The 25,493-nt window shown below is 39.8% G+C and overlaps 1 protein-coding gene across 2 annotated transcripts in view; it reads left to right on the top strand.

Moving 5' to 3' along the window:
* The window catches only part of LOC146469392 (uncharacterized), an 85,162-nt gene extending 60,073 nt beyond the window's left edge, over positions 1 to 25,089 (top strand). For both annotated transcript variants that reach the window (XM_085123420.1, XM_085123419.1), the window contains exons 30-43: positions 1,087 to 1,239; positions 5,970 to 6,301; positions 7,749 to 7,992; positions 10,513 to 10,701; positions 11,218 to 11,421; positions 12,331 to 12,447; positions 12,720 to 12,884; positions 13,305 to 13,493; positions 16,309 to 16,551; positions 17,396 to 17,620; positions 19,731 to 19,904; positions 21,255 to 21,525; positions 22,138 to 22,471; positions 24,144 to 25,089. In XM_085123420.1, coding sequence (XP_084979546.1) covers positions 1,087 to 1,239; positions 5,970 to 6,301; positions 7,749 to 7,992; positions 10,513 to 10,701; positions 11,218 to 11,421; positions 12,331 to 12,447; positions 12,720 to 12,884; positions 13,305 to 13,493; positions 16,309 to 16,551; positions 17,396 to 17,620; positions 19,731 to 19,904; positions 21,255 to 21,525; positions 22,138 to 22,471; positions 24,144 to 24,485 — 3,182 coding nt within the window. In that variant the 3' untranslated portion in view covers positions 24,486 to 25,089. The remainder of the gene's footprint in view (positions 1 to 1,086; positions 1,240 to 5,969; positions 6,302 to 7,748; positions 7,993 to 10,512; positions 10,702 to 11,217; positions 11,422 to 12,330; positions 12,448 to 12,719; positions 12,885 to 13,304; positions 13,494 to 16,308; positions 16,552 to 17,395; positions 17,621 to 19,730; positions 19,905 to 21,254; positions 21,526 to 22,137; positions 22,472 to 24,143) is intronic.
* The last annotated feature ends 404 nt before the right edge of the window (positions 25,090 to 25,493 follow it).

Here is a 25,493-nt window from a genome sequence, read left to right as displayed (position 1 = left end):
ACTCCTGTTTGTCCGGGAAAGTGGCAACTGATACTGTATCGGTTATCAGTACATTGTGACGACTAGCGATGGATGTTAATGGCAAAGAGAAAATGAGTGACAGACAGGTGGCGGTTTACTAGGTCAAAATGTCGTCTGTCACAACCAGGTCACTTGTATTAGTTATGCTGAAAGAAATGTGAACATACAACTGACTGGACACAAAAAAGTGACTAGAAATGGTGAAATCCCAGCAATGGCATTGCTGAACACCATTTACAAACAAACTGCAGAATCAACTGAGATTCTGCCAACTGAATTACCTTCAGTATGGATAATGAACCATCCACAAATCACACTGGGAAGCTGGTCAACTAGCTTGGATTAAATGCCACTGAACCATTGCCAACAACTACCTGCATCTCTTAAATGGCTTATTGACAACATGAACAAAACAGACAAACAATAGATAAACCAATTAATTGCACAATAGACATTTGGTAAACAAAAGAGGGATCAAAATGCACTGATCACTTTTTACTGTCTTCATAGCGTAGCTGACACATCACAAGTTTGTTGACCAGTCAGGTCAATAACCAGAGAAATCTATGTCATTTTAATGCCAATCCACAATTTACTTGACTCAGATGAAGACTTCCATTCACGTTGACAAAACTTCAGTCAATACGGAGTTTAAGCCTTAAACTGACCCCTATTGACTGAAGTTGTTGGTGGTTGCGGCAACCACAACACCAATGCCACTTCAAATATATAGTTTCACGTTAATTCCACTTTGTTGTGATTATTCCAAATTTTTTTAACTTGTACAATGTGGTAGAACTATCCAGGAACAAAACTGGTGAAACGGCATTCAAATTAAGACAGAGAACTTAAAAGTTAGCATCATCTGCTCACGTTCTCAAAAAAGAAACCCTTGCATTTGGTCATTTGACATTGTTGTTTGACCGAGGATGGAGAAGTAATGTACGCACATGCAAGGCCATTGTTAGTTTTTTTTTCCATTCAATGCTACTGTTTTGTGATGTTCTTGTTGCCTGGCAAACAGCCCTCTTGCCTACCTATGATATCTATTGGTATTTTGTTAAGGTGACCCAGGTGATCCTGGACCTGGAGGAGTTGAAGGTATGGGTGGATGGGCTGGTGATAAAGGTTTACAGGGTCTACCAGGAGACGAGGGTCCAGTTGGACCACCAGGGCCACAAGGACCTCAGGGACCAAAAGGACAGACAGGAGAAATCTGTAAGTATTCTTTTTTATCTTATCAGTAGGCAACAAGTGTTGTATGAAGCGCCTTATAAAATGAGCCTAGTTCTTGCCTCTGTGCACCCTTCTGTTGACTCCAGATTGATTTGGTTTTGGCTACCTCTAGTCATTCCTTCTGCTGTTTTATTTATTTATTTATTTATTTATTTATTTGTTGTTGTTTTGTTTTTTAATATCTAACTATATCTGATGGAACATGCCTCCACAAATCTTGGCTGATGTTAATTTTGCATTTTCAGTTGGATTTCGGGTTTAAAAGTAGAAAGAATACAGTCATCACGAGAGCACATACTCAAAATCAAAGGCCCCTGTGAGCCAACTTGTAAATGCAGATGACACACCAGTAATTGAGATTAAGACACTACACTACCTTGAAAGCTAAAAGAATTTATATCTTTTTCCGATCATGTAACGAGAAATAACCATTCTTGTCCTAAAATGACTGTAAACTTATTCCTCACACATTGAATAAGGTTATTCTGATGCACCGATTAAAAAAATTTCACATGGCTTTTTTTTATTCAAAGTTCATGCCGACACTTCACTAATTGAATTTTTAAATTCAATTTTTTTAATTCAATTATTTTTAAATTCTTTTCTTTTTTTTTTTTTTAATGCAAATTTTTATTGGAAATAACAAGATTACAATTTGTAGTTTTACATTTCAATAAAAAATGTACACACAAACACAAGTTGTAACAGGCATGTTAAAAATAAACTAAGTAAATAATGAATATTAAAGATATTGAATCATGAAAGGCCTTCGATGCGAAGTTTGAAGCGATACGTTGCTTAAACTCATCAAAGTTGATTTGTTTTTTGTTCGGTTTTTGACAGTATAGATAATATTTTGCAAATAACAAGCAATAATTAAACTTTTTAAGCGACATATCTGAAGACGATAACGATAACTTTTTTTAAAAAAATTCTTAAAGACACCTTACTTTGTGGAAAAACGAAAAAACAACTTTTCTCAGATTTAACGAATTTTTAAATTCAATTTTTTTTAATTCAATTATTTTAAATTCTTAAAGACACCTTACCTTGTGGAAAAACGAAAAAACAATTTTGCTCAGATTTAACAAAAAATCTCCATTCTTGCACTAAAATGATTGTCAAATTATGCTCGTGTTTTTTCCACTAATTGAATTCAAAACACTGCAGTTCTTTCAAAAACTAAATAAAACTAAAAATCAAACAAAAAGATTTTTCGCTGTTAAAGCTTTATTTCCGCTTTTGAAACTAACAAGCATCCCTTAGAAGTTCACCGTTTCCAAGAGGTGTGTTTCCCTTCCGAAAACCATATTTTGCTTATTTCAACCAGCGCCAGAGTGAAATTCCACTACATTATGATTACTCATTCACTGTGCATGCCTGAAAGTTAACAACACGAACCAACCAAGTGAAAACCCCACCATCGCTATAACTCGTTCATTGCGCATGCGCGCATTCACGAGTTAAAAAGTAGCTTTCTCCACCCCCCTCGCCCTGCCCTATAGCATTTCTCATTCAATTTTTTTGCTCATCGTCTGGGACTTGGACGTAAAATGTCCAGGAAGAACAAGACTTGACAAGGGTTTTGTCTTGAAAAGCCCGAGTTTGAAAAGCTACTTGTTTATTTTTCACCCTTATAACTGTGGGTATTTTTAGGCTAATGATCTAGTACTCACGAACTGTCATTTCCTGTCGGATTTCCACTCAAGAGTGTGATAACATTAGCCAGATGATTATGTTGAGCTCGAAAAGACCAGGTTTTGAGTGAGATTTTAAGTAAGTTGATGTCGTCATCAGCCTCTTGTCTTGTGGGACCATAGGTCATGTTTCATTTCAGTACAGATGTCAATGTCATTTCTAATTCCAAAGCAAAGCCACTTGTTTCTTTTCCATACTGTTCCTTGATCTTGTTTTCTTATGATGAGCCCTAATTGAAGTGTTGTTATTGACTAGCATATTCCTTCAGCAAGGAACGTTTCTGTAAGTACGTTCTTGCAAATCCAGCTAAGATATAGTTTTGTACAGTCAAGCTACCACCCAACCCCCAGCCTAGCTGGAAGATCAGTATGCTTTCTACCAGAGTTTGAAAATTGGGCATCAAACAGGCATTTTCTGGTAAAATTGTTAAAAGCTCAAAAGCAGTCCAGCTTGTTGTAGATCTAATGAAGCTTAATCCAGATAACATCCACCCAACATAGTTCCTGTTCATACTTCAGTAGAAATCAGTCCTGTTACCATCCAGCTAATAGAGAGTATTGTTGTTAGTTATAATAAATACAATATGACATTTAATTTTCCTCATGGGCCTGTTTCTCGAAAGATGTGTGTCTTTGATGATAAATGTTTCTTAACAGAAGACAGTATTTGTAGCTTTGAATAGTAATTTTAAAATCTTATTTTATTATATGGCAAGGTAGTCTTGAGGTAAATCCGCGTGTTCTGATTGGTTCTTTCTTGGTCGGGATTTTACCATACGGACCGTTTCCGTGGTCGTAAGCCGTGTATTTTTGTTTAGGACAAGCGGCAAATTTGAAAATTTGCAGCTAAAACTGCGAAACGAAAATTTGAAAATACTTTCATTCTTTGCAAAGAAACTACCCAAAAGACTGATTCCAACATGGACGAAAAAGGATATCATTTACAAAACAAATTTTACTATCCCAAAGATCTAGAAACCTCTGAAACAGGCATCAGCGAAGGCCACGAAGCCATTGACGATTACGTAAACAAACAGAGAAGTGAAAACACAAAAGGAAAACGTCTACTAATATGATCACGCTACTCCGTTTTATTGAAGCTAATGGCTTAAATAGTAAAACAATTGAAAGCCTACCTGCGTCCGAGCTTGACCACCTTTCGTCAATTTTTTTATAAACGTGTGCAGGAAAAGGTGAATACGAGCCAGCAGCATTTTTCAGTTTTCAGCGCAATATACAGCGATACTTATCTGAGAAGAAATATCCATTCAACATACTCAAGTACAATGGGTTTGAAAAATCGAGAAGAGTTCTAGCTGCAAATCACAAGTCACTAGTTCACAACTGAACACGGCAGAAGAAACGAGCTGCAAGCCGCTCAGGCGATTGACGAAAACGAAGAAGATGCTCTTTTTGAGGCAGGAGAATTCGGCGACTCCAATCCAGTTGTACTTCAAAGAACTGTGTGGTGGTTTTTATACCTACACTTGGGTTTCCAAGCCAGAGATGAGAGCGATGAGGACGATTGACTTAATGCTGCTTCTTTTAAAGTTGAATGTGATTTTCACAGCAACCTTTTCTTAATCCGTACTTTGTGATGGGCTAGTAAGGTTTCGACGAAACCAGTTTTGTGAGTTTCAAAAACAAACCGCAGCTGTTAAGATTTTCGTCAAATTACGCTACAAATCGTTCTTGAAGTCTTTTCTATAATCAACATGATTACGTGTTTGTTCTTTCTGGGTTGCTCGCGTCATCAAAAACACTTCACGCGGGAAACCCTTTGAATTCAAGTGACCGGAAGTGCGTTTTTATAAATAAACAAGTTTGCTCCGAGTGCCATATAATAAATTACTTACTAACCTAGCTTGCTTGAGCCGTACTGGGGAATATTGGCCCTCGGTCGTTTTTGTACGGACCTCGCCGTACTGCCACGACCTCGGGCCAGTATTCCTCAGTACGGCCCTCGCGCTCGGTTAGTAAGAGGTTAATAATTCTATGAAAACATTGGCCAAGTACCATGTCTGTAATCACTGTTTAATCGGTGGAAAAACATTTAAAAATATACTTATTGGGTCAGGTAAGTTACTGGGACTTTCGAGAAACGGGCGCCAGGCTGTCTAGATGTCAATCAGTATCACTCATAAGTCTTTTTAGGACTACACAAACCTGGACCATCATACTATACCTACTTACTACGTTTCACGTAATGTGTCTGTCCATCTTCGTTGTTGTTTTAAATCGCCATGTGTAGCCTCATCTGTTTTCTTAATTTTTATTTTTTATTATTTTTTTTTATTTTTTTGATTTTTTTTTATATATATATTTTTAAACTCTGGGACCACTGTAATTGGCTTACCGCTGTTGTGGTATCCCTATCTAATTTAGCATTTATTATACTTATTCCTTTATTTTTCTGTATCATGTAATAGGCAAAGCTAATAAAATAAATAAAATGTTATTCCTGGTTTCAAACCAGCTACTACTAACTAAATTCTTTGATGCCATTTCCCAGTGTACGGTGTAGGTAATACTTGTTGTCGGTAATATTAACATGTTGGTCAGTGTTTTACAAACGACCTCGAAAATGAACATTAGGTCTCGCCAGTAGTACACTAATATTTCTTGGATTTGAGGCCACATCTAAGTGGATTTTCATGTTGACAGGAGCAGATTCATGCTCCATTACACTTACCACTAACAAAATGAGATTTATAAAATCCCATTGAAATTAACTTTACTGTAAATCTCTTGTAAGAATCCTCAGCAGTATTAATTTAGGATCAGCTGTCTGGTAATGTAAAATAAAGTCAGTATCTTAAAATCTGTAAATTGTCTTAAGATTTTATAGGGTATGCCAATCATCTTTATGAAAAAGCTTCAAACCAAGAATGGTAATTATAGCTAATGGTTTCTTGGGAGTCAAGCAGCAACAACTTGACAAAGGAACCTAAAAACATACCTTACCTGTATCTTATTAATTTTGTACTACTATTTCTTTTTTTCTTTCAACTTTAGTGTGTGGTCAATTCAATGCTGATTATGCGTTCCTCGTTGACACATCTGGCAGTATTCTTGAGAATGAGTTTGTAATTCTGCAAAATTTTATCAAACAAGTGATAGACTTTCTCCAAATTGGACCGAACCTGACTCATGTTGGCGTCATTGAGTACAGCACACGTGCCACTTTGCCGCTCAAGTTTTCAACATCCTATGATAAAGAAGAAATAAAGACACTCGTGGATGGTGTTAGGCAAACTTTTGGCATAACACGAATTGATTTGGCACTCAAGGTTGCCGCGGAACAGTTGTTTACACGTGCAGGGGGAATGAGAGCATCGTCAAGAAAGGTAGTGCAACGGGGCCTCTGGCTCATTCAGCTATAAATGTCATTTCATATGACTTAATTGAGGCCCTGATAAGCTCAAAAGTGACATTACATTGAGATAACCACGGGACAGAAATGACAAGGCAATTGAAGAGCTTGGTTCAAAGCATCTAAGTGATAATGCTGTTGAAAATGGTGATGAGTAGTCCAATTTGCCTTATTTTTTCCACAGGAGATTTTTAATCATAACTTGTTGGAGGACAAGATTTGTAAGGATTTCACACTTGAAATGACAGACCTGTAAAAAAAATTACAGAAATTTGTGCAATTTGTCCCTAGGCAAGAAAAGTAGATCATCACCTGATGAATAAAGGCTGTCTATTTGGAGCACGATTCATTTTAGGCCAGAGACATGACTTTTGCCTCCCTAGCACAAAATCAGTTTGTTCAAACAAACGGCTGAGTGCATAAGGGGTCTACATAATGGCTCTATGTTGAATTGTAGGTTAAGGTTTAGCAACACTACGACGTGAAACGTGGACGGGGGGACTGTTTTGTTAATGTATTGTCGTAGCCAATGGCCGAAAATGAGGACATCTCAGAACAAAACCAAGAAAACCGAAAATATCAACGTACACCTTTTAGGATGTAGAACAATTAGTGAGTGAAACTCTTGGCCTGAATCATTTTCCCACCCCCCCCCCCCCCCCCCCGCAGGCTTCTAATGTAACGCAGTTTTAGAGCCTAGTTTCAAACGTATATATCAGAAATGTTCTGACCTCCAAGCAAATAATCCTTTAGTGAGGGATGGCTGTTTTTAAACCCAGCAATTCATTTGTAGTATATAAGCAGTGATGCAGCACAATGCACAGGGTATTTTCCAGTTTAGTAGAGGCATGATTAGGTTGGTTTTAAGGTACCAGAGTTTCACCTGGAAGGTGGAAGTTCTGTATGTAGTTTGAGCCTTGTCCATCTGTCATGTTGTGTTGTTTCCTTGATCTAGAAAATTTAGTCCAAATATTCTCCCTGTACCAGAGTGTATAAATGGTGAGGTTGCCTCTGCAATTTACCAGTCACTTTATGCTGCAGATATTAGACCTAAGTGACTACTTAGGTCTAATACTTATAGTCCAGTTTTGTAGAGTCCAGTCTGGCGGACTTCTTATAACTTCGTATCTCATCTCATTACTATATCACTCGTCGCTCATGTTCCACCCTAATCTAATACCGGATTCAGGACACAATGCTGATTTCGGTAAATCAACAATTTTTTGCTCCAAAGTTCTTGGATGGGACGCTTGTCCATTGCAGAGCTATCTCAATCATTTCTTGTAGTGGTCTACTAGTACTCATTCATACACTCCAAATAGAAAAGATTGAAAGTAGAGCAACGTTTTTTGTCTAAGGAAACAGCCCAAATGACAAACCTGACCTGAACATGGACTTAACATTTTTTTTATATTTATCAGGTTATGGTCCTGATGACTGATGGCAACCAAACTGGAGTGGACTTAGTTCCTAATCAAACTCCTCTGGTGGATGCTATCCAACCAATAAAGGATCTGGGTGTAAAGGTGATTGCAATAGGCATTGGAAGTGTGGATAGAAAGCAGTTGGCGACATTAGTCACAGACAATGACGATATCCTGCAGCCCAAAAGCTTTGATGAACTTCTAACCTTAGTGAAGACAACAGTTGGAAGGAGCTGTAGAGGTATGAATTTCGTAATCTGTAGGGCAGTTCACCATCTGCTGGACAGACTTTCATCTCCTTATCATACTCAGCTGAATCTTTGAAGATACATTCCAGCTTTCTGTTATCATGCTCATGCTTGGGTTGAGTGGGCGAGGTCTAATATGGACCGATAGCCTTCACACACTGACGTCCGATCTCACCCCATAGAATTGTAAACCGCCATGAGACTTGGTGATCTCTGCAGTAAATAAGAAATTCATTCATTCATTATTCAGAATTATTCAAAACCCCAGGCGCCGTTTGAATGTAACAGTTTTTCAAAAAAGAAAAGTGTTTTTAAGTTCATGTACCGTCTCTCATCTACACACATAAAAAAAAGTACAAGTTGTCAAAACGTGAACCACCGGGTGTACGTCAAGCTAATTTAAAACTATTTACAGGGTATTCGCATCTCATAAGCCATTGTGGACTGTTCTTAAAAGATTCCATGCCTGTATAATAACTAAATCCAAAAGCAGGGGCTTTGGTAAAGGCCAGCACCAGGCAAATTAACTGTCTTTGAACGTGATTCTGCATGGGTGCGTTACAACCTCGACAAACTTTTTCGTTAAAAAAAATATACCCAAGTTTATTATCCTGCCCAAGTGCACTACTGCTGCATACCTTTTCAAAATCTTTATGATGTCCCACAAGAGTGTCTTTAGTTTCAGAACTTGTTTATAATATCAGGAAGCTTTTCACTCTCCATTGGTTATTCTAACATTTTAATGTTAGATCTCAGTGGAGGACAGAAATCCTTGGAACGGTTGTGGAAAACTTTCCTTCCACATCCTTAACTTATCAAATAATCAGATGTAGCGTAATATGCACTTCTCTAACTACGTGGATACCGCGAATGGCCCTCCTCTCCTCCCTCCAAACAATGTTTGGATGAAGAAACACTTTTAGGACAGGGTAAAGTGTACAGGGCTGCACAAACTACAACATTGCTTGGGGGCGAGGGGGAAAGGGGGAGAAATTAAAGCAAATCATGTTAATTATCCTAAGAGTTTTGTCTCCCATTGTACCTTGAAGATCCGAAGTAATCAACACCCAAATTTGATAGTTAGTAAATCCTGAAACTAGTGACCCTTGGAGAGTGACAACCCCGAAAAGTAGGCACGGTAAAATTCTATGCTGGCTGTGGAGAAATTTGGCCACAAAATACAAATTTGATCAAAATCATCAGCACCCGCAGAGGACAAAATGAGGATTGAAATGAAAAAATCACCACCAACCACAGTGCTACTTATATTGGCACACAACAAGTCAACACCATCGTCTGATGAAGACCAGCTGTATAAAAGTTGAAATATCGGGATCAAAACCTATACCACACAGTTGTGAGACAAGCGATTGATTTTGATCCATCATTTCAAACCACGGTGACTCACAACTTTCATGGCATACTTTTACAATGTTTTAAAATGTATAATCTAGTTTAAAACAATTACAAAAGTGTTGTTAGATAGATAAGTGAAATAGACGAACATAAACTTACAGTACTTCAAAATGTGAAATCTATGTTATGACAAACAAAGGAGACAACATTGACTCAATTGTCGTGTAGGACTCTGTCAAGGCCCTCGTTACGAATACAGTCAAAGCTCTCGTAAGTGACCACCTCGGGAATTGGAAAAAAAATTGGTCGTAACTAGAGCCAGTCACTTACAAGAATGCACTCTCGTAAACAACCAAAAGCTGCAACAGCAGAAGCTGGTCACTTACCAGAGCTTTTAGCATAAAGCTTTCTACCTTGGTCTCAGGATAATACTCTTGGTCCAGCCGTTAATCATCTTGAATTTTAGATTTGAGATCTTTATCTACGAAAATTATTAGGTAGTGCTATGTTACTGTAAGTGTGATCACAAATTGTACACAGTTTTTAAAGAGTTGCCGTAATACGTATCAGAATCTTTCAGTGGTCGTTGTCGCTTATGGGAGCGGTCGCTTATGAGAACTTTGGATTTCAGAGTTTAAGTGACAATTCAAACGGGGTTTCACAGTGGTGTTCATAAATATAGCTGGTCGCTTACGAGAGTGGTAGCAAGGAGAGATTCGACCTGAATGTCTTTTTAAAGTTTCAAGACTGGAAAAAGTCCTTATTTTATCCATAATTTTTACCCTATGTTACCTTTGCAGTAAACTCTTCATTTTGATTAAATAGGAAATTAGCAACAGAATTGTCTCAGGACACAAAAATATCACATTTTCTTTGATGCATTTTAATGCAAGGAGTTTGCTTGGAAATTTTTATAAGGTTCTTCGAGCTTTCCTAACTTTAAGAAACGAAGGTACAAGTTTTTATTGGGATAATTGTGATTTGTTCATGCCGTACATATGCTGCACTATTTTGTATTTATTGTTATTTTGAGGTGACTTCTCAAGGTCTCCTCGCCATATCTTAATTGCCACTTTTGTATTAGACTATTGTGTTTTATGGCAAATAAATGAGTATATCTATATTTATATATATATATCTATCCACTGCTTATGTAGGTCCCACTGGTGACCCTGGTTTTCCAGGACCAAAAGGTCGACCAGGTCTCCCAGGAGTGAAAGGTATGGAAGGTCTTCCAGGGATGCAAGGAGCCCAAGGACCTCGTGGTGAACAAGGTCCTACTGGCATTCCTGGTCCCCAAGGCCCTAATGGTGATAAAGGAGAGGTTGGAGATCAAGGACCACCAGGTACCTATATATCCTTCGGCTAGATAAATCTCCCTTTCATATCCAAGACCCACTATGTGTGAAAAAGTAGAAAACTAAAAATGTCGGGAGCATTTCTTTCTAACAGTACTTGACCAACCATTTAAATGAAGTTTGCATGTACACAATGTTTTAACCAAGGACTTCATACAAGTTTCGGCTTTAGCCAACATTTAGTGCTCTAAAACCATCGTTTCCGCTGTTTCTTGCCCACAGGACTCGGGTTGTAATTTTTGTATCTGGGACTTAAAGTTGTTTTTAATTATTAATTCTGTAAATCCCTGTTTTATATTGTGTCCACAACTCTTGTTGGAAGGAAAAGTGTTCCCTCTCGAGTAAAAGTGTTTCAGAGGTTCTTTCCTATGGTACTGTTTATTTTTCATTTTTTAACAAAAGAAACGTTGGATGGTCTTGGGTGGGTAGTTTTCTTTAATTTTTAATTCTAGGCATTCTGTAGACTTGGTGTTAAAGCAGCGTCGTGTTGCATGTCCTTTGTAGGGAAAGCAACGCCAGGATCTAAGGGACCAAAAGGCGAGCCTGGTGATCCTGGACCTAAAGGAGAGTCTGGATTGATTGGCTTAAATGGGCTACAGGGAGAGAAGGGTGCCCAAGGAGCTGCTGGTATCCTTGGAGACAAGGGTGATGAAGGTCCTCAAGGTGAATCCGGGCCTGCAGGAGAGGCAGGACCTACTGGACAACCAGGTGACCTATACCATGTTGTTAACTGGCAATTTCATGAGGGCACGTTGTATATCAAAATAAATGATAACCATGGTTATAATAATTTGATATACGGTAAACCAAGTTGACCAGTAAATTAAAACTCATTGACAATTGATTGGCTTGGGAACTTGTGCCAAGAAAAGAGATTGAGCCAAAAGTGAAAACGGGGAGGCTGCAGTTGAGGTTACCATGGCAATCCTGTGAGCGACAGCCACCCAGCAACTCCGTGTTTGCCTTCCCCATACTTGCCAGTAGCAACGGACTAACAATGATACTGCACGGATTGTCTTAATCCACAAACATCAGCTAAGTGGATGGGAGGGAGGGAACAAAGATCTGGAAAAGTCAGAAACATGCAAGATTACCAACACTATTTGCTAAGCATACAAAATGCAAATCTTGATCAGACCCCTGAAAACCCCAAAGCCACCCCATAGATTGCATACTGTAATAGAAATCTACCACTGATCAGTGCTTAACCTTAATCCATCTTTTACGATGATTATCATTTTGGTTACTCTCACCCAACATAAAGCACACAACACTGGAGAAGTAACAGTTCAATGACTTGAACCATTAGAGCCTGACTTATAATTTAAGTCGACTCTTTTTCGCACCTTATCAGTGTTATATGTCCAAATGTTGGACAAGCTGCCTAAATCATGTAGTTTCTTTAGACAGGAAACTGCTCAGCAATTCATTTGCTACTCAGGTGTATAAGAGGGAAAACCATTACGATCAATCTCCCAAAATTCTAGGGTTGTCCCAGCATGCTAGCATCACATCCGCCAGGTAGTATATGTAGTCGTGCTCAAATGGTTCAGCTAATGCGTTCACAACCTTTTTATGTCTGTGAGCGAACGTTGTGCCCTTATTCTTCATCTTTAGGTGTTCAAGGCTTGGGAGGAATCGAGGGAATTGCTGGAAAGCCTGGAGACGATGGCCCTCCAGGTCCTCGTGGAGAAAACGGTGTAGTTGGTTTCCCTGGGGATCCAGGAGAGAAAGGTGAGGGATTCAACTCTTGTGCAAACCTGATCAGTGTTATATGTCCAAATGTTGGACTAGCTGCATAAATATAAGCAGACCTGTCATTTGTTTAGCGCAAAGGAATTAAGGATTGTCAGAGAAATGTATCTTAAAAAGTAAGACATTTGGCACCATTGAATAAATAAATAGCCAGCGTAGCTAGTGGGATGTTGGACCAAAACGTTGTATTCATGCATAGACAATACCACGCTAGTTTATATAATACAATTATTAATAATTATTATTATTAGGTCCTATTGGCGATAATGGAGCTGACTTGCCAGGAGAGAAAGGTGAGAAGGGTGACGAAGGAAAGCCAGGAATGAATGGTTTAGATGGTTTGGCTGGAGCTACTGGAGATACAGGTTCAAGTGGACCAGCTGGAAATTCCACCCCAGGAGAACCTGGTGAACCTGGTAAGTTAAATTACTTGGTTTGTACAGTTTTGGAAATACTTTCTGAAAGTCATTAATAATTGATGAGAAGATAACAAGGGAAATCACGACCTTGAAGCAGGTTTGGAAATGTGATCTAGTGCGGGAAGGACCCTTACCATGAATAATCTCATAAGCGAAATTTCTGTGGTGGATGTCAACTCCTAAACCTTCATATATCTTAATTTTGTTTAAGACGATGGGCAGAAAAGGAATGTTGGCAGATGTGGGAATTACATCGTGGTACCATGATGTTTTAAACTTCTAAAGTTAGATGTCATTTGACTATGAATTAGCCAATGAATGCGTGCACTTTGACAGGACAAACTTAAGCTATATAACAATCCTACGGATCTTACAGAAACAAGCACTTAATTGGCTTGGTTCCTCAATTTTCTTTAGGTCCACCTGGAATTAAAGGAGACAGAGGTGACCCCGGTCCACCCCCAGCAGATGGTGTGGCAATCCCATCTGGTGATCCTGGGGATCCTGGACCAGCTGGTAAAATTGGTATGCCTGGACTAGATGGAGACCCTGGTGATGCTGGCTCAATAGGAGAGGGTGGAGCTAGGGGTGCACTCGGTGAACAAGGTATGTAATTTTATCATATCCAAGGCACGCGAGCAAGGTACATGTAGCTGTGCACTGTGATTAAATTTTGCGAGTTTGAGTAACAAGTAAATGCATCAAATAGAAGAAAGAATCTCGCAGTTAGTACGCAACTTAAGTAGTTGCGAAAAGAAAGTCTGAAAAAAAAAATCCAGGCTTGAACGGGATTCGAACCCATGACCTCTGCGATGCCGGTGCAGTTCTCTACCAACTGAGCTATCAAGCCAACTGGGAGCTGGTCATATTGTGAATAAATGCATGTTGCATTGAGCCTTTGATCGCCTTTGAATGGTTAGGCCTGATTTCTCAAAAATCCATCACATATAAAAACCTGGCTACCAGACACTCAACTCAATGACACACCTGTTCGTTTTGACATGCTTGGTTGGCTGTCACATTGACTTGTCATAGTCTGATCTTGGTTACTAGTATGCGTTGAAATTCAGCGAGGCCATTCTTAGTAATTTTAGGTAATATGCAAACCCCCATCCCAGAAAGACAGTCAAATCTCAGTGGCGAAAAAAACTCGAGTCACTTTATTTAGTGTGGTTATGCAGCCAGCCCTTCATTTGAAGAAATTCCTTTTAAAATTGATTGTAAACTTAACCGGTTAAAAAAGGTTTTCACGTTACCTGTGAAACTCTTGACACGGCTAAAATCAAATTAGTGTTCGCCTGGAACCCGGGTCATTTGCTTCATACCTCCCATCCTAGCTGGCGAAAATGATAATTTTTTACTTATCTTAGAGAGTCTGACATGACAACAAATCAGAGCTAACCGCTTACAAATCAGTGCTTAACACCAAAACGCTGTACCCTGTCTAAATAAAGGTCTATTCTCTCATTTTTCTGCCTATCAAATAGGCTTCTGTTCTCGTCTACGGTCAGTACTATGAGGATTAAAGAATATTGTATTGGCAAACATCAACTAAGGTGTCCAACCTTGTTGTTGAGTATCCATTCTAGGAACGGCCATTTGGGAAAAAAGGCGTAATAGTTCAGCTCTACCCACAAGTAACAAAAGATAATCTCGGCGGATATAGCTACAGTACCTTTCTAGCCCGTAATTAGATAGATTTAGAAATACGTTTGAAATAAACGGCCGAAATGATCACGTGATATTGTTTATCCTTTATTTGCCGTTTGCTGTTTTCAGTTTCCAAGTAAAATTCAGTAGTTTTGCGCCGGTTAGCATCAAAGGTCAATTATTTTGCACTTTTCTCATCTATGTTCTCTGTCTTTTTCGTTGTTGTGATTGTCGTTTAAAAAAAAAACAAACAAACGCGAATCTAACGCTTGCTATGAACGCGAATGTAAATCTGTCTAATATGTTAAAATTTACACACGATTATCCGATAGTCTAAAGATACCTTCAGAGGTGTCTCGCGTCCAAGCGATGTAGCGCGTCCAGTTTTAACTGTAGATACCTAAACCCATATATCAAATTAAAGCTTCTAGAGCTGGCTATCAAACCATACCAAGAATTTTGAAATAAAATGAATTGCCGAATGTTTAGCACTGTTTTCTCGAATCTTTTTTTTTTTACGTGGAGACACTTTAAAGAGCTAAAACTCAAAGGGAATTTGTTCGTTTGTCTTCAAATTTGGACAGTAGCTAGTTTAACATATAAACAACAAAAACGTGTCTGCGAATTTTTTTTTTTCGAAATATTTTTTTCTCCGAGAGCGATTTTTGTACGATCACTCCACATCTTTTTATCCTATTTCGAAAATGTTCTGTAACTTTTCACTGCGATTGAATATGGCAAAATACAGACACGTTTTATTTAGCACTTTGGGTTCGGAAACTGAGGAATAAATTAAGTTAGCGAAAAATAAAATTCGCTTTGACTTGTAGCTTTCAAAAGGTGATTCGGACGCTCGCATTTAGAGGTTGTGAAAAATTCGACAATTCTTTTTATTTCAAAATTTTTGGTATAGTTTGATAGCCAGCTCTATAAGCTTTAATTTGATATAAGGGTTCAGGTATCTACACCTTAAACCGGACGCGCTACATCGCTTGGACGCGAGACACCTCTCAAGGTATACGGTAACCTTAAATTTCAATTATCGAGTTATTGAAAAGCCCAATATTTGGAAAAAAATTGAACTTGATAGTTACAAGAAGGAAGAGTGAGACATTAGAAAAAACGAAATTACAATTCCAGTAACCACCACCTCCTCGCAACAGCTAGGTAGTTCTGCCAAAGGCAGCAGAAATAACTGGCTGTCCCACACTCGTTTTCCTGGAATTTCTTTGGGAGTTAAAGGGCTGTTAAGAACAATAATTCTTTTTTCAGATCAGCGCTCTTAATATCCACGGAATCAACGAATGGTTTTCATTGGACTAATTTCCACTTGTAACTTAGCTACACCGCTCACTATATAAACCACATACAATCCACAATTTCTTGATTCGCTCTGATGAAGGGCTCACGCTCAAAACGACAGCACTCCAATCTCTTTACGATGGCCAAATTACCTTATCAACTCTGTTGATAAAATCAAACATTCCTTTACGCTCCCCACCGACGCAGCACCATAGTTTCTTGAGAAACTAACCCCGTTATCCATATGGTTTTCGTTTTTGTTTGTTCTTTTTGAAAAAAAAAGGAATAACGGCCAAAATACCATCACATATTTGTGGGTAGTGCACTGTATAGTGCTCTGCCCACTATGTCATCAGACATGTAAGAGTGAGACTGAGTGAGTGATTGTCCGTAAACAAACCGGCAAGTCCGCAGCGCGTGCACAGCACTATCCACATGTACGCAATGCGTATCTATTTTTGTTTTGTAGGGGAGGTCGGCGAACAAGGTTTAGAAGGTGTGCAAGGGGCACCTGGTGATCCAGGTACACCAGGCACAGCGGGAAGCCCAGGAGATCCAGGAGATCGAGGACAAGATGGAGAAAAGGGAGTTGCAGGGGAGATAGGAGCTGATGGACCTCAGGGGACAACGGGAGATCCAGGTGAAACCGGACTGCCAGGCAATGCAGGCTTTGATGGTATTGAAGGAGATAGCGGGGAACCTGGGTCTAAAGGTACGTAATAAGCCAAGGGTGCCAAAGGGTGAACCGCAGCGGGACTTACGCAGCGACGACGGCAACGCCGAAGAAAACGTAAATCTTCGCAATTATTTCAACTTGTTCAACTTTTACAGAAACGGCGAACTACCCAGGAACCAAATTGGTAGGAGTGGCGTTCAAGTGAAGAAAGTGAATAATAAATTCACTGCCGTGTGCTGCTCATGTTCTCCTAAAACCTTGAATTTTCGAGGACTCTTATATTCGAGGACTCTTTTATAAATCATATATTAGTGAAACTGATTTCCTCAATAAAGATTATTATTATTATTATTATTATTATTATTATTATTATTATTATTATTATTTATTTATTTATTTAATTTTGTCAATTTACGTTGTTGTTTTGTAGGTAGTGCACGGCAAAGAAATGTACCAAAGTTTAAAACGCACGTGCAGGAAAAAATTGTTTTTGCTCATTGAACCTATTGTTTTGCGGTGTTGTCGTTGCCGTCTTCGACGTTCCCTATTTTTACAGAGAAGGTGGGCCAAGGTTAAGAAAGGACTGTACACTGGAACTCCGCTCTATGGACACCCGCTTAATACAAACACCTCATTGTTACAGACAGTTTTCTTGGGCCCTTCCCCATACATCTTTCTTGGAATGAGCCCGCTCAGTAAGGACACTCCGAAATACGGACTCTTTTCTGGTCCTAACGATGACCGTAGTAACGAGGTTTGACTGTATTTCATAAGCAATGGGCCGTCAATGGAAGGTGACTAAATTTATACCACAGAGCTTGTGCAATTGCTGTACTATGCAGTGCTCAACTTGAGATTGTTTTGTTATTCCCTCTCTCAGGCGAGAAAGGTTCACCTGGAGAAGATGGTCCTCCAGGACTTGCTGGTGTGAAGGGTGAAAATGGACCACGAGGACCCCAGGGACCACGCGGGGATGTTGGTGCAGCCGGAGAAACAGGAGGCCGAGGGGAAATGGGAGCTATGGGAAAACTCGGCCCAAAAGGAGAGATTGGAGCTCCCGGCTTTAATGGTTTTGATGGATTGGAAGGACCAGAGGGTGAAAAAGGTAACTATTTCTTTCGTTTGCCTGTGGTAAGAATGTACATTATGTATTGTTCTTTATCGCAGCTCTGAAATTGACTGGTTGGAATTATCATAATTAGATTCATAGATTTCATCTGTGAACCTGTGCCAATTGCAGTGTCATTGAAACCACCCACGAAAAGGTCCTGACACCCAGGTATCAGGGTCTAGATTCAAGATACCCTTCTAAGTTAAACAAGAAGTTCCGCTGTAAAAGGGCAAGCCCCTCCTTTATCTCACACCTTTGTGTGCGTGAGATGCAAATTTAGACGCCATTCGGTCGTGGCAAGTTGTTGACTCAAGCGTTCTCTGTCCAAATATGCCTCAAAATTTCATAATATCACCACAGCAATATCAGTATCAAGTTCTAATTTGTTTAACAGGGTTTATTCTGAAAGCTAGGCCAATTTTATTGGTAAGGGCCGTTGAAAAAGACACCTGTCGTTTGTCAGTTATTTACGCTCTGTTGGTTGCCTGTCAACTGAAGGTGAGAATGGCCAGGCCAGGCCCCTTTTATGCCGGAATTCTTTCTTAGTATTGCTTCAATAACAATAGCCTATTTTTAGTAAAACAATAGACTATTATCAACCCTTCAATCCATAAGAGTGCCAATTGGCACATAATTCCGTAACTCTTTTAATATTTGACAAATTTCTACAAATTTTTGACACCAAGATGGTCTTGTGAAGATCTACTCATTAAAAGGATGAAAACTTAACCCCCTCCCATATGTGATATGGTTGACCACCCCCATAACTTTTCAACTTTTTTCCCCCAGAAGTTGTGGGTGTTAAGACATCTCTCTCATTAATGAACATAATAAGCTATAGTTAAGGGGTATACCTAATTCTTACCACAATTGTTTCTAATCTCGCAATCTGATTGGCTAATTTTCCGTTTTCAATAAGAGTCTAGACAACGCTGCTCGCGTCAATCAGCGCGCCGAAATTTTGACAGTTATTGTAAAAAAATTTCCTTGACATTGCTATTGTGGTAAAAAGAAATTGTTGTGGACTCACTCGGTGCACAACATTTTGACCACTGTGGTGACGAATATCGTTGTCAATGAGAGTGCAGACAACGATAAACCACATTCGATTTGTTAAATACACAGGGATTGGGACGCTCCAAAACAATTCGTGGTAACCCCCAATTTTCTTTTTTGGATTTCAATAGCCCCTTGCTAACTTCTTTTCCCCCGTAGTCAAAAGCCACACAAAATTATACCTTTGAATTAGTAGGCACCGTCCTTAAGGAATCAGTTTCTCGGATTATGCCGAGATGCGCAGAACGCATGCGCAGCAACAAAAGGAGGCAGCATCCTTAAGTTTAGAATATATTATCAGGGTTCATCCGGGTCATGGAAAACCTGGAAAGTCATGGAATTTTAGAATTTCATTTTCCAAGGCCACGAAAGTCATGGAAAGTTATGTTTATTAAGAAGTACAAAATAAATTGGCTTTTTTTGCGAAGAAAATAGTAAACATACCCAAAATGAAGGATGGTTTCCAAGAAAATGGTCACATTTACGTCATGGAAAACTTGGAGAAGTCATGGAAAAGGTCATGGAAAGTCATGGAATTTCAAAAGCTCAAAAGAGTACGACCTCTATGTTATTGTAAAAGCAAAAGTTTGAAAAACGCCAGTTCAATTACAAATTTGACAAAAACACGAGCTGCAAATTAAAGCAAGGCGAAAAACCGTTTGTTTCAACATATCATTTTTTCGTGAGTTATTTCTTAGTAAGATGCGGAGTAATCAAGGAGCTGTCGAAGCTCAGTTATTTAAGTCGCGTTTTGCCAGCTACTCGACTTAATCAGATGTGAGAGCCTATTTGTACAAGTACATGGCGCCCTTTTTGGCCTATTTGTCTTGGATTAGATGTGATATATTTCACCATGAATTCGGGCTTTCAATGTAACTGCAATCCCTCAACCACCCCCACCCCTACATACACACAGACTCAAAAGAACTGTTTGACCTGAAATCCAGTAGAAGTGGTCATCTACTCAACTCTCAAGGCCGATTTAGTTGATTTTGTACTGTTTCATTTTCTAAGGAGAATTAATTATAACTTGTGATCCATCTTGTAGGTAACCCTGGAACTGTAGGTGGCCCTGGAGAACCCGGAGAGCAAGGAAATCCTGGAAGCAAAGGAGACAAAGGCGAGGACACGGTTACCCCAGGACTTAAAGGAGCAAGGGGAGCCCCGGGATTCCCTGGGAGGACAGGACCACAAGGACCACCCGGTGGACCTGGACCCCAAGGTAAGTTAAAAAACAGTCTGGTGATAGCTTTTTTAAATAAGGAAGCAACGGTTATTTCTGTTTTCTTTTAGTTTTCTCCACTGTAGTGGGTGTTTGGCTAGAAAAGCCTTCTTACCTTTTCCAACCAGGAAGAATTAATACAAAAAAAAGTCATGGCATTCTATTCTTGCGTACTTTCCCACTTAAACAATGGAAGTGCTCTGTCCAGGGACCATCGGCCGTTATAGATCACCATTGAATTTCCTCCGAGTCTGATTTGGTTTAAAATGACCACGAGACGTGACAGTACATCAGTAGAGAGACACTTTTTGCGCATAGTGTCCATTCGGGCGTTTAAACAACAACCTTGCTAACCGGGAGCTAATGTGTAATCAGTTCATTGGATTATGTCACTGTTATAAACTCTGCTTGCACTGCTTTTCAAATGAAACTTAAGGAAGCCATGTAGTTCAAGTGAAAAAAAAAAAAACCAACACTCAATCGACAAGTTAAAGTTGTCAATCTGTTGTTGCCTGTGTAGAACCTCTTTCCGTATGTCATTGTTATCCTGTATAAATAAAGTTTTGTTTATGTTTTTGTTTTGTTATTGTCATAGCAATCCATCGTACCGAAAAAGATGGCGACTAATGGCGACCCATAATTCTTAGCGTACGAAAACCCTAAAAACGCTTATAAAAACGCACAGAAAAGCTCTAAAAAACTTCAGACCTAGCATACACAATGTTGTTAGTACAGGGACAGATTTCGCAAAAACATATGGCTTTCTCTGTGCCTTTTGGTTGTAGTAGGTCCGCAAGGTAGTGTAAGTGGTTTATGTTAAAAAACACCTCACTCTCTTAAGTATATAAGCGCAGCTTTATTGACCATATTCTATAATGCCTTGTTAAGTAATACATTTTCGCGTAAGGAGATTTGGTACACCTTATGACTCCTTCAAATTCTTCGTTGACTCCCTTGAAACCTTAACTGTAAAAACTGGATTATTCTGAGCTGGGCCCCAGCGTGACCTCATCTGTACCTCAAAGTTTTTGCTCACAAATTATTTTTCTGGATGGAGGAAGACACTGGAGATCATTGACAGGTCCGAGCAGTGGACCTCTGTCCGTCATTTTCACTCATTTTTTACAGAATTGATTCTCTGATTTCTCAGTTGAATATCAAAATCCTGGAGTAAAGTAAAGTAAGTCAAAGAGTTTTTTCTTTGCCTCGTATGGACAGCATTTCCTTCCTGAAGTGTAGGCTAATGTTTAGTAGCAAATTAAGTGGTTTTCTTCCAGCACTTAAATTTACACTGCATAGTTTATTCACGGCTGGATTTCTCAAGCATTCTCAATTGTCGTGTTGTTCTAGGTCCGCCCGGCCTTGAACAGGGTCCGAAGGGAGATGAAGGTATTCCAGGATTACCATCTTCCGTCAAAGGTGCAATGGGCGAGCAGGGTACCCCAGGAGGGATGGGTGAAAAAGGCTTCCCTGGTCCCAGGGGTGACCCTGGTCAACCTGGCCCCGTTGGCGTTGTCGGAAAATCCGCCACAGGTGAAGGATTTCATGTAGTCGTTCACAGCCAATCAACCAGCATACCAGACTGCCCGCTCAACCTAACTCGACTCTGGACCGGATACAGGTACATGCATGTTCTGTTGACTCTTCTCCATTTGTATCATTAGGCAATAGTTGGGAGAATTTGTTTAAACATCAAGGCATTTTATCTTTGGTGATCATTTCTCGTGTAGTGATATTGTACAAGAACATTCTGTATACTTTGATTTTGAAACTGTCAATGACATTCCGTTCGTTTTTTTATTATTATTGTTTTGTCTGTTTGTTCCTGGAAATGGTCTCTTGCAGAAAGTGGTTGCTTACGAGAGGTGGTCATAAAGGGATGTTCGGCTGTATTCAGAAAACTGTCGGAAAACTTTACCATTATTTTCAACCATCTTTACCGTTTTTCTCAACTAGTTTTGTCCAAGATTGTACATCTTGTTCATTTCATTTGCAAGAAAGACCTGAAGACGATTTAATGCCCGCTATTTCTCGAGCGTGGTATAATGCCTGATATCCCACGGCCGCGTGAAATCGCGTTATGCAGCGATCCAGTTTAAACAATCCCTGATAGCACAAAAATGACACCCTGTTGCTGGAAAATTGGCGTCTTTCTTGTGGTTGACTTGAATAGTCCATTAGTTGGTGACAATAATCATGTAAAAATCCTCTAAGTAAATTGTTTTTGTTGCAGTTTACTTTACGTCCAAGGACACGACAACTCACACGGCCAGGATCTCGGTGCCTCAGGCTCGTGTATGAGACGTTTCACCACCATGCCTTACCTGTTCTGCAACGTATACGACCAGTGCCACTACGCTTCCAGGAACGACTATAGCTATTGGCTGACTACAGATATAGCTATGCCAATGATGCCAATCAGCGCGCCTGCTGTAGAACCTTACGTCAGCAGGTGTGCCGTTTGCGAGGCTCCGGGACCTGTGGTAGCTACACACAGTCAATCCACAGAGATCCCGGACTGTCCCGCGGGATGGCAACCTATTTGGACTGGATTCAGCTTCCTCATGGTAATGATCTCTTTGTTTGGTTGTTTTTTGTTTGTTTTCAAGGTTGACAGGTATTGGAAATGTGTACGAGCTCACTGATGTGTACAGTGTGTGATGTTTATTAAACAGCTTCTAATACACAAGTAAGCCGCAAGAGTATCGCGAGTAGTAGTAGTGGTGGTGGTGGTGGTTTATTAGAATCACTTGCTAAAATGGAAATAACTATAAAAAACTGATTTACAAGATTGCCGAGTGGGAATCGAATGTTTCAAGTGCGCGGCTGATTTCCTTCTTAAACTGCCCAATTGATCTGATCGCCCTAATACTTTCAGGGAGAGAATTCCACTGTAAGGCACCGCTATAGCTAAAGCTACGTTTCAAATAGTTAGCACGCGGCTTGGGTAAGTTTAACTTACAGAAAGAATCACCCAAGTCATAGTCTGTGTGTCGCTCACTGAATAATTCATGCAAGTACACTGGGGCTTACCCGTTGAGGGACTTAAACATCATCATAGCTTTTTGCTTTCTTCTTCTTAAAGATAGCTTGAGTTTACCTCAGAGGTGGCTTGCAGAATAACCCTAGATGCTCGGTTTTGCATTTTTTGTAGTTTCTCACATAGATAAGAACTCAATCCATCCCAAACGGGGGCAGAGTAATCGAAATGAGGTTGGATTAAAGCGTTATATATTTGTACTGCAGTGGATTGAGAAATGAGGGACGTAATGCGCCTCAGGGCACCGTTTGCCGAGGATATCTTTCTGCATAGTTCGCTGATGAACGTCGGTCATCAATAATCAAACCTAATGATTTGGCATGCTCAACCCTGCTAATTGGTTGGTTGTCTAATTGGATGTTAAGTTCACTACAATTCTCCGCAAGAAACTTCTGACGAGAACCAATCACCATAAATTCAGTTTTCGCGATGTTTAGACTAAGCTTGTTTGCTTTAAGCCAGCTTTAAAGATTGGTAAGTTCAGAATTGGTTGCTTGTTCGAGTACGGCAAAAGTGCAACCAGGGACGGTGATGTTAGTATCGTCGGCAAACAATTTTGCGCAGGATAAATCGAGGCAATTAGGAAGATCATTTATATATATTAGGAAGAGCAAAGGTCCCAGTATACTTCCATGAAGAACCGCGCAGGTTAATTTACTTGCACTGGATAACGCTCCGTTGACCATTATCTTAACTTAACATTATCTTATTTTACCCATGTGTTAGAGGAATTCGAGCAAGGCAGTGCAAGAGCTGTTTGCACTCAACACTGTTGGCAGAAAAGATGTGATTGTTTTGTTTACCTTTTCGCTTAAGAGTGCGTCTTATCACAGTTTTGTTGTTTGTCTGTGCTGTTTAATAGTTAATATTTTTGTTTGGCTTTGTTCGTTTGTGCTTTCTTGATGTTTTTGTTTGAATGCCGTATAATTTTACCGGGTGGAGGATATAGCTTGATGTACATTATTTTTCCTGATTTTGATTTCACGCTTCCGACGACAAAGGCAAAAAGAATCATAACTTCTCCACCTATTGATGTTTTCCAACGTGGTGTAGCTTGGAGAAATTCATGTAACAAGTACAATTTGATACCTTCTTTTTATATTTATCTCTTATAATTTGACATCAAACACTAACCCTCTTCGTTTAAAATGAAATAAAAGATCTAGAGCTCTGTCTTATCCACTTCCCTTTCTTTCCAGCACACTGGAGCCGGTGGCAGCGGTAGTGGGCAAGCTCTCTCCTCTCCCGGCTCGTGCCTCAGGATTTTCCGTCACAATCCTTTCTTTGAATGCCATGGCCGAGGTACCTGCCACTACTTCGCCAATAAATACAGCTTCTGGCTCTCCACTGTGGGGCAGATGTTCGCTTCGCCTACGCCGGAGACGCTCAAACCCGGCAATCTCCTGAGCCGCGTGAGCCGCTGTTCGGTGTGCTATCGGGAGGCACAAAAGAAAAAGAGGAGACGTCGTGCTTTCCCCAGGGTTATTCCTCAACTGAGCTCAAGAACAGCAACACAGCTAATGGCCCAGCGTCAGTCTTAGAATTTATACGAAAAAAACAATGTTCCTGGCGTTACTCCATGTCTACACTAACGATGAAAAAATTGAGTTTGTAGCCCTTATGGCGATCTTTTTGTTTTGGTTCGTCAACTGATCACAGAACGAAAAAAACCGGCATTGCGTTATTGGTTCGTCACGCGACGCTACTCTCCAATAAGCATAGTGACACTTTCCCGAGTTTAGAGAAGCGTCGTTGTGAGTCAGCGGTACTTGTCTTTAGCATAGACAAGCGTTGTGTGACATTTGTGTAAAGCAACGCGCCCTGTGACTTGAAGAAATCGTTGCGTGACGACCCAACTAACAGTTTAGGAGTTACAAAGGACATGGAGTTAGTTTGTTGTTTTGTGTTTATCATGGACAGGTAGTGTATTAGCTTCAGTATCCACTGCTATTTGGAGTACCGAATATGATTCCATTGTTGCTGCGATTTTAAAACACATCAAAAGAGAGAAGGGTCTTTTTTTTTCCATCGATGTCTACAAAAATAAATGCTAAACAAATCAACAAAACAGTTTGAGGCTCGTCGGGAATCAATCGAACCCTCAATTTTCGTCACTTTTCAACGTTTATGAAAATTTTGTTAAAAGACTGCTTGAAGTGGTACAGAACTGTGTCGTTTTTAGCAGAAACATCGGGGTTTCCTGATTGGTTGGTTTCTAGAGCGATTTTAAATTGAGTGTCGAAAGTAACTGGTTTTGATTTACTACGCTCTATGATTCGTCAAAGTGGCGGCGCTTTGTCAACCAATGAGAAGCAAAATCCAAACCAATCGTGTGTTGGTCACACGCGTTTTCCCGCGCTTGGCGCCCTTTCCATGCATTTGCTTCGGGTTCTGATTGGTTCATTGCGCTGTTTACGTCTGTTTTGATTGGTCAGAGTAATTTTCTTGGTTTTGTTTTCACGACACTCAATTTAAAACCGCTCTTATCAGAAAATCTTCCTACGCTTCGGTGAACTGACTTCAGCGTCTTATGTTTTTATTAACCGCCA

The sequence above is a fragment of the Pavona decussata genome, unplaced genomic scaffold, assembly GCF_977016875.1.
Source record: "Pavona decussata unplaced genomic scaffold, jaPavDecu1.1 SCAFFOLD_124, whole genome shotgun sequence".
In the NCBI taxonomy this organism is placed as follows: Eukaryota; Metazoa; Cnidaria; class Anthozoa; order Scleractinia; family Agariciidae; genus Pavona; species Pavona decussata.
Note: the sequence above shows the minus strand (reverse complement) of the source record. Positions and strands in the feature narration are given on the sequence as shown.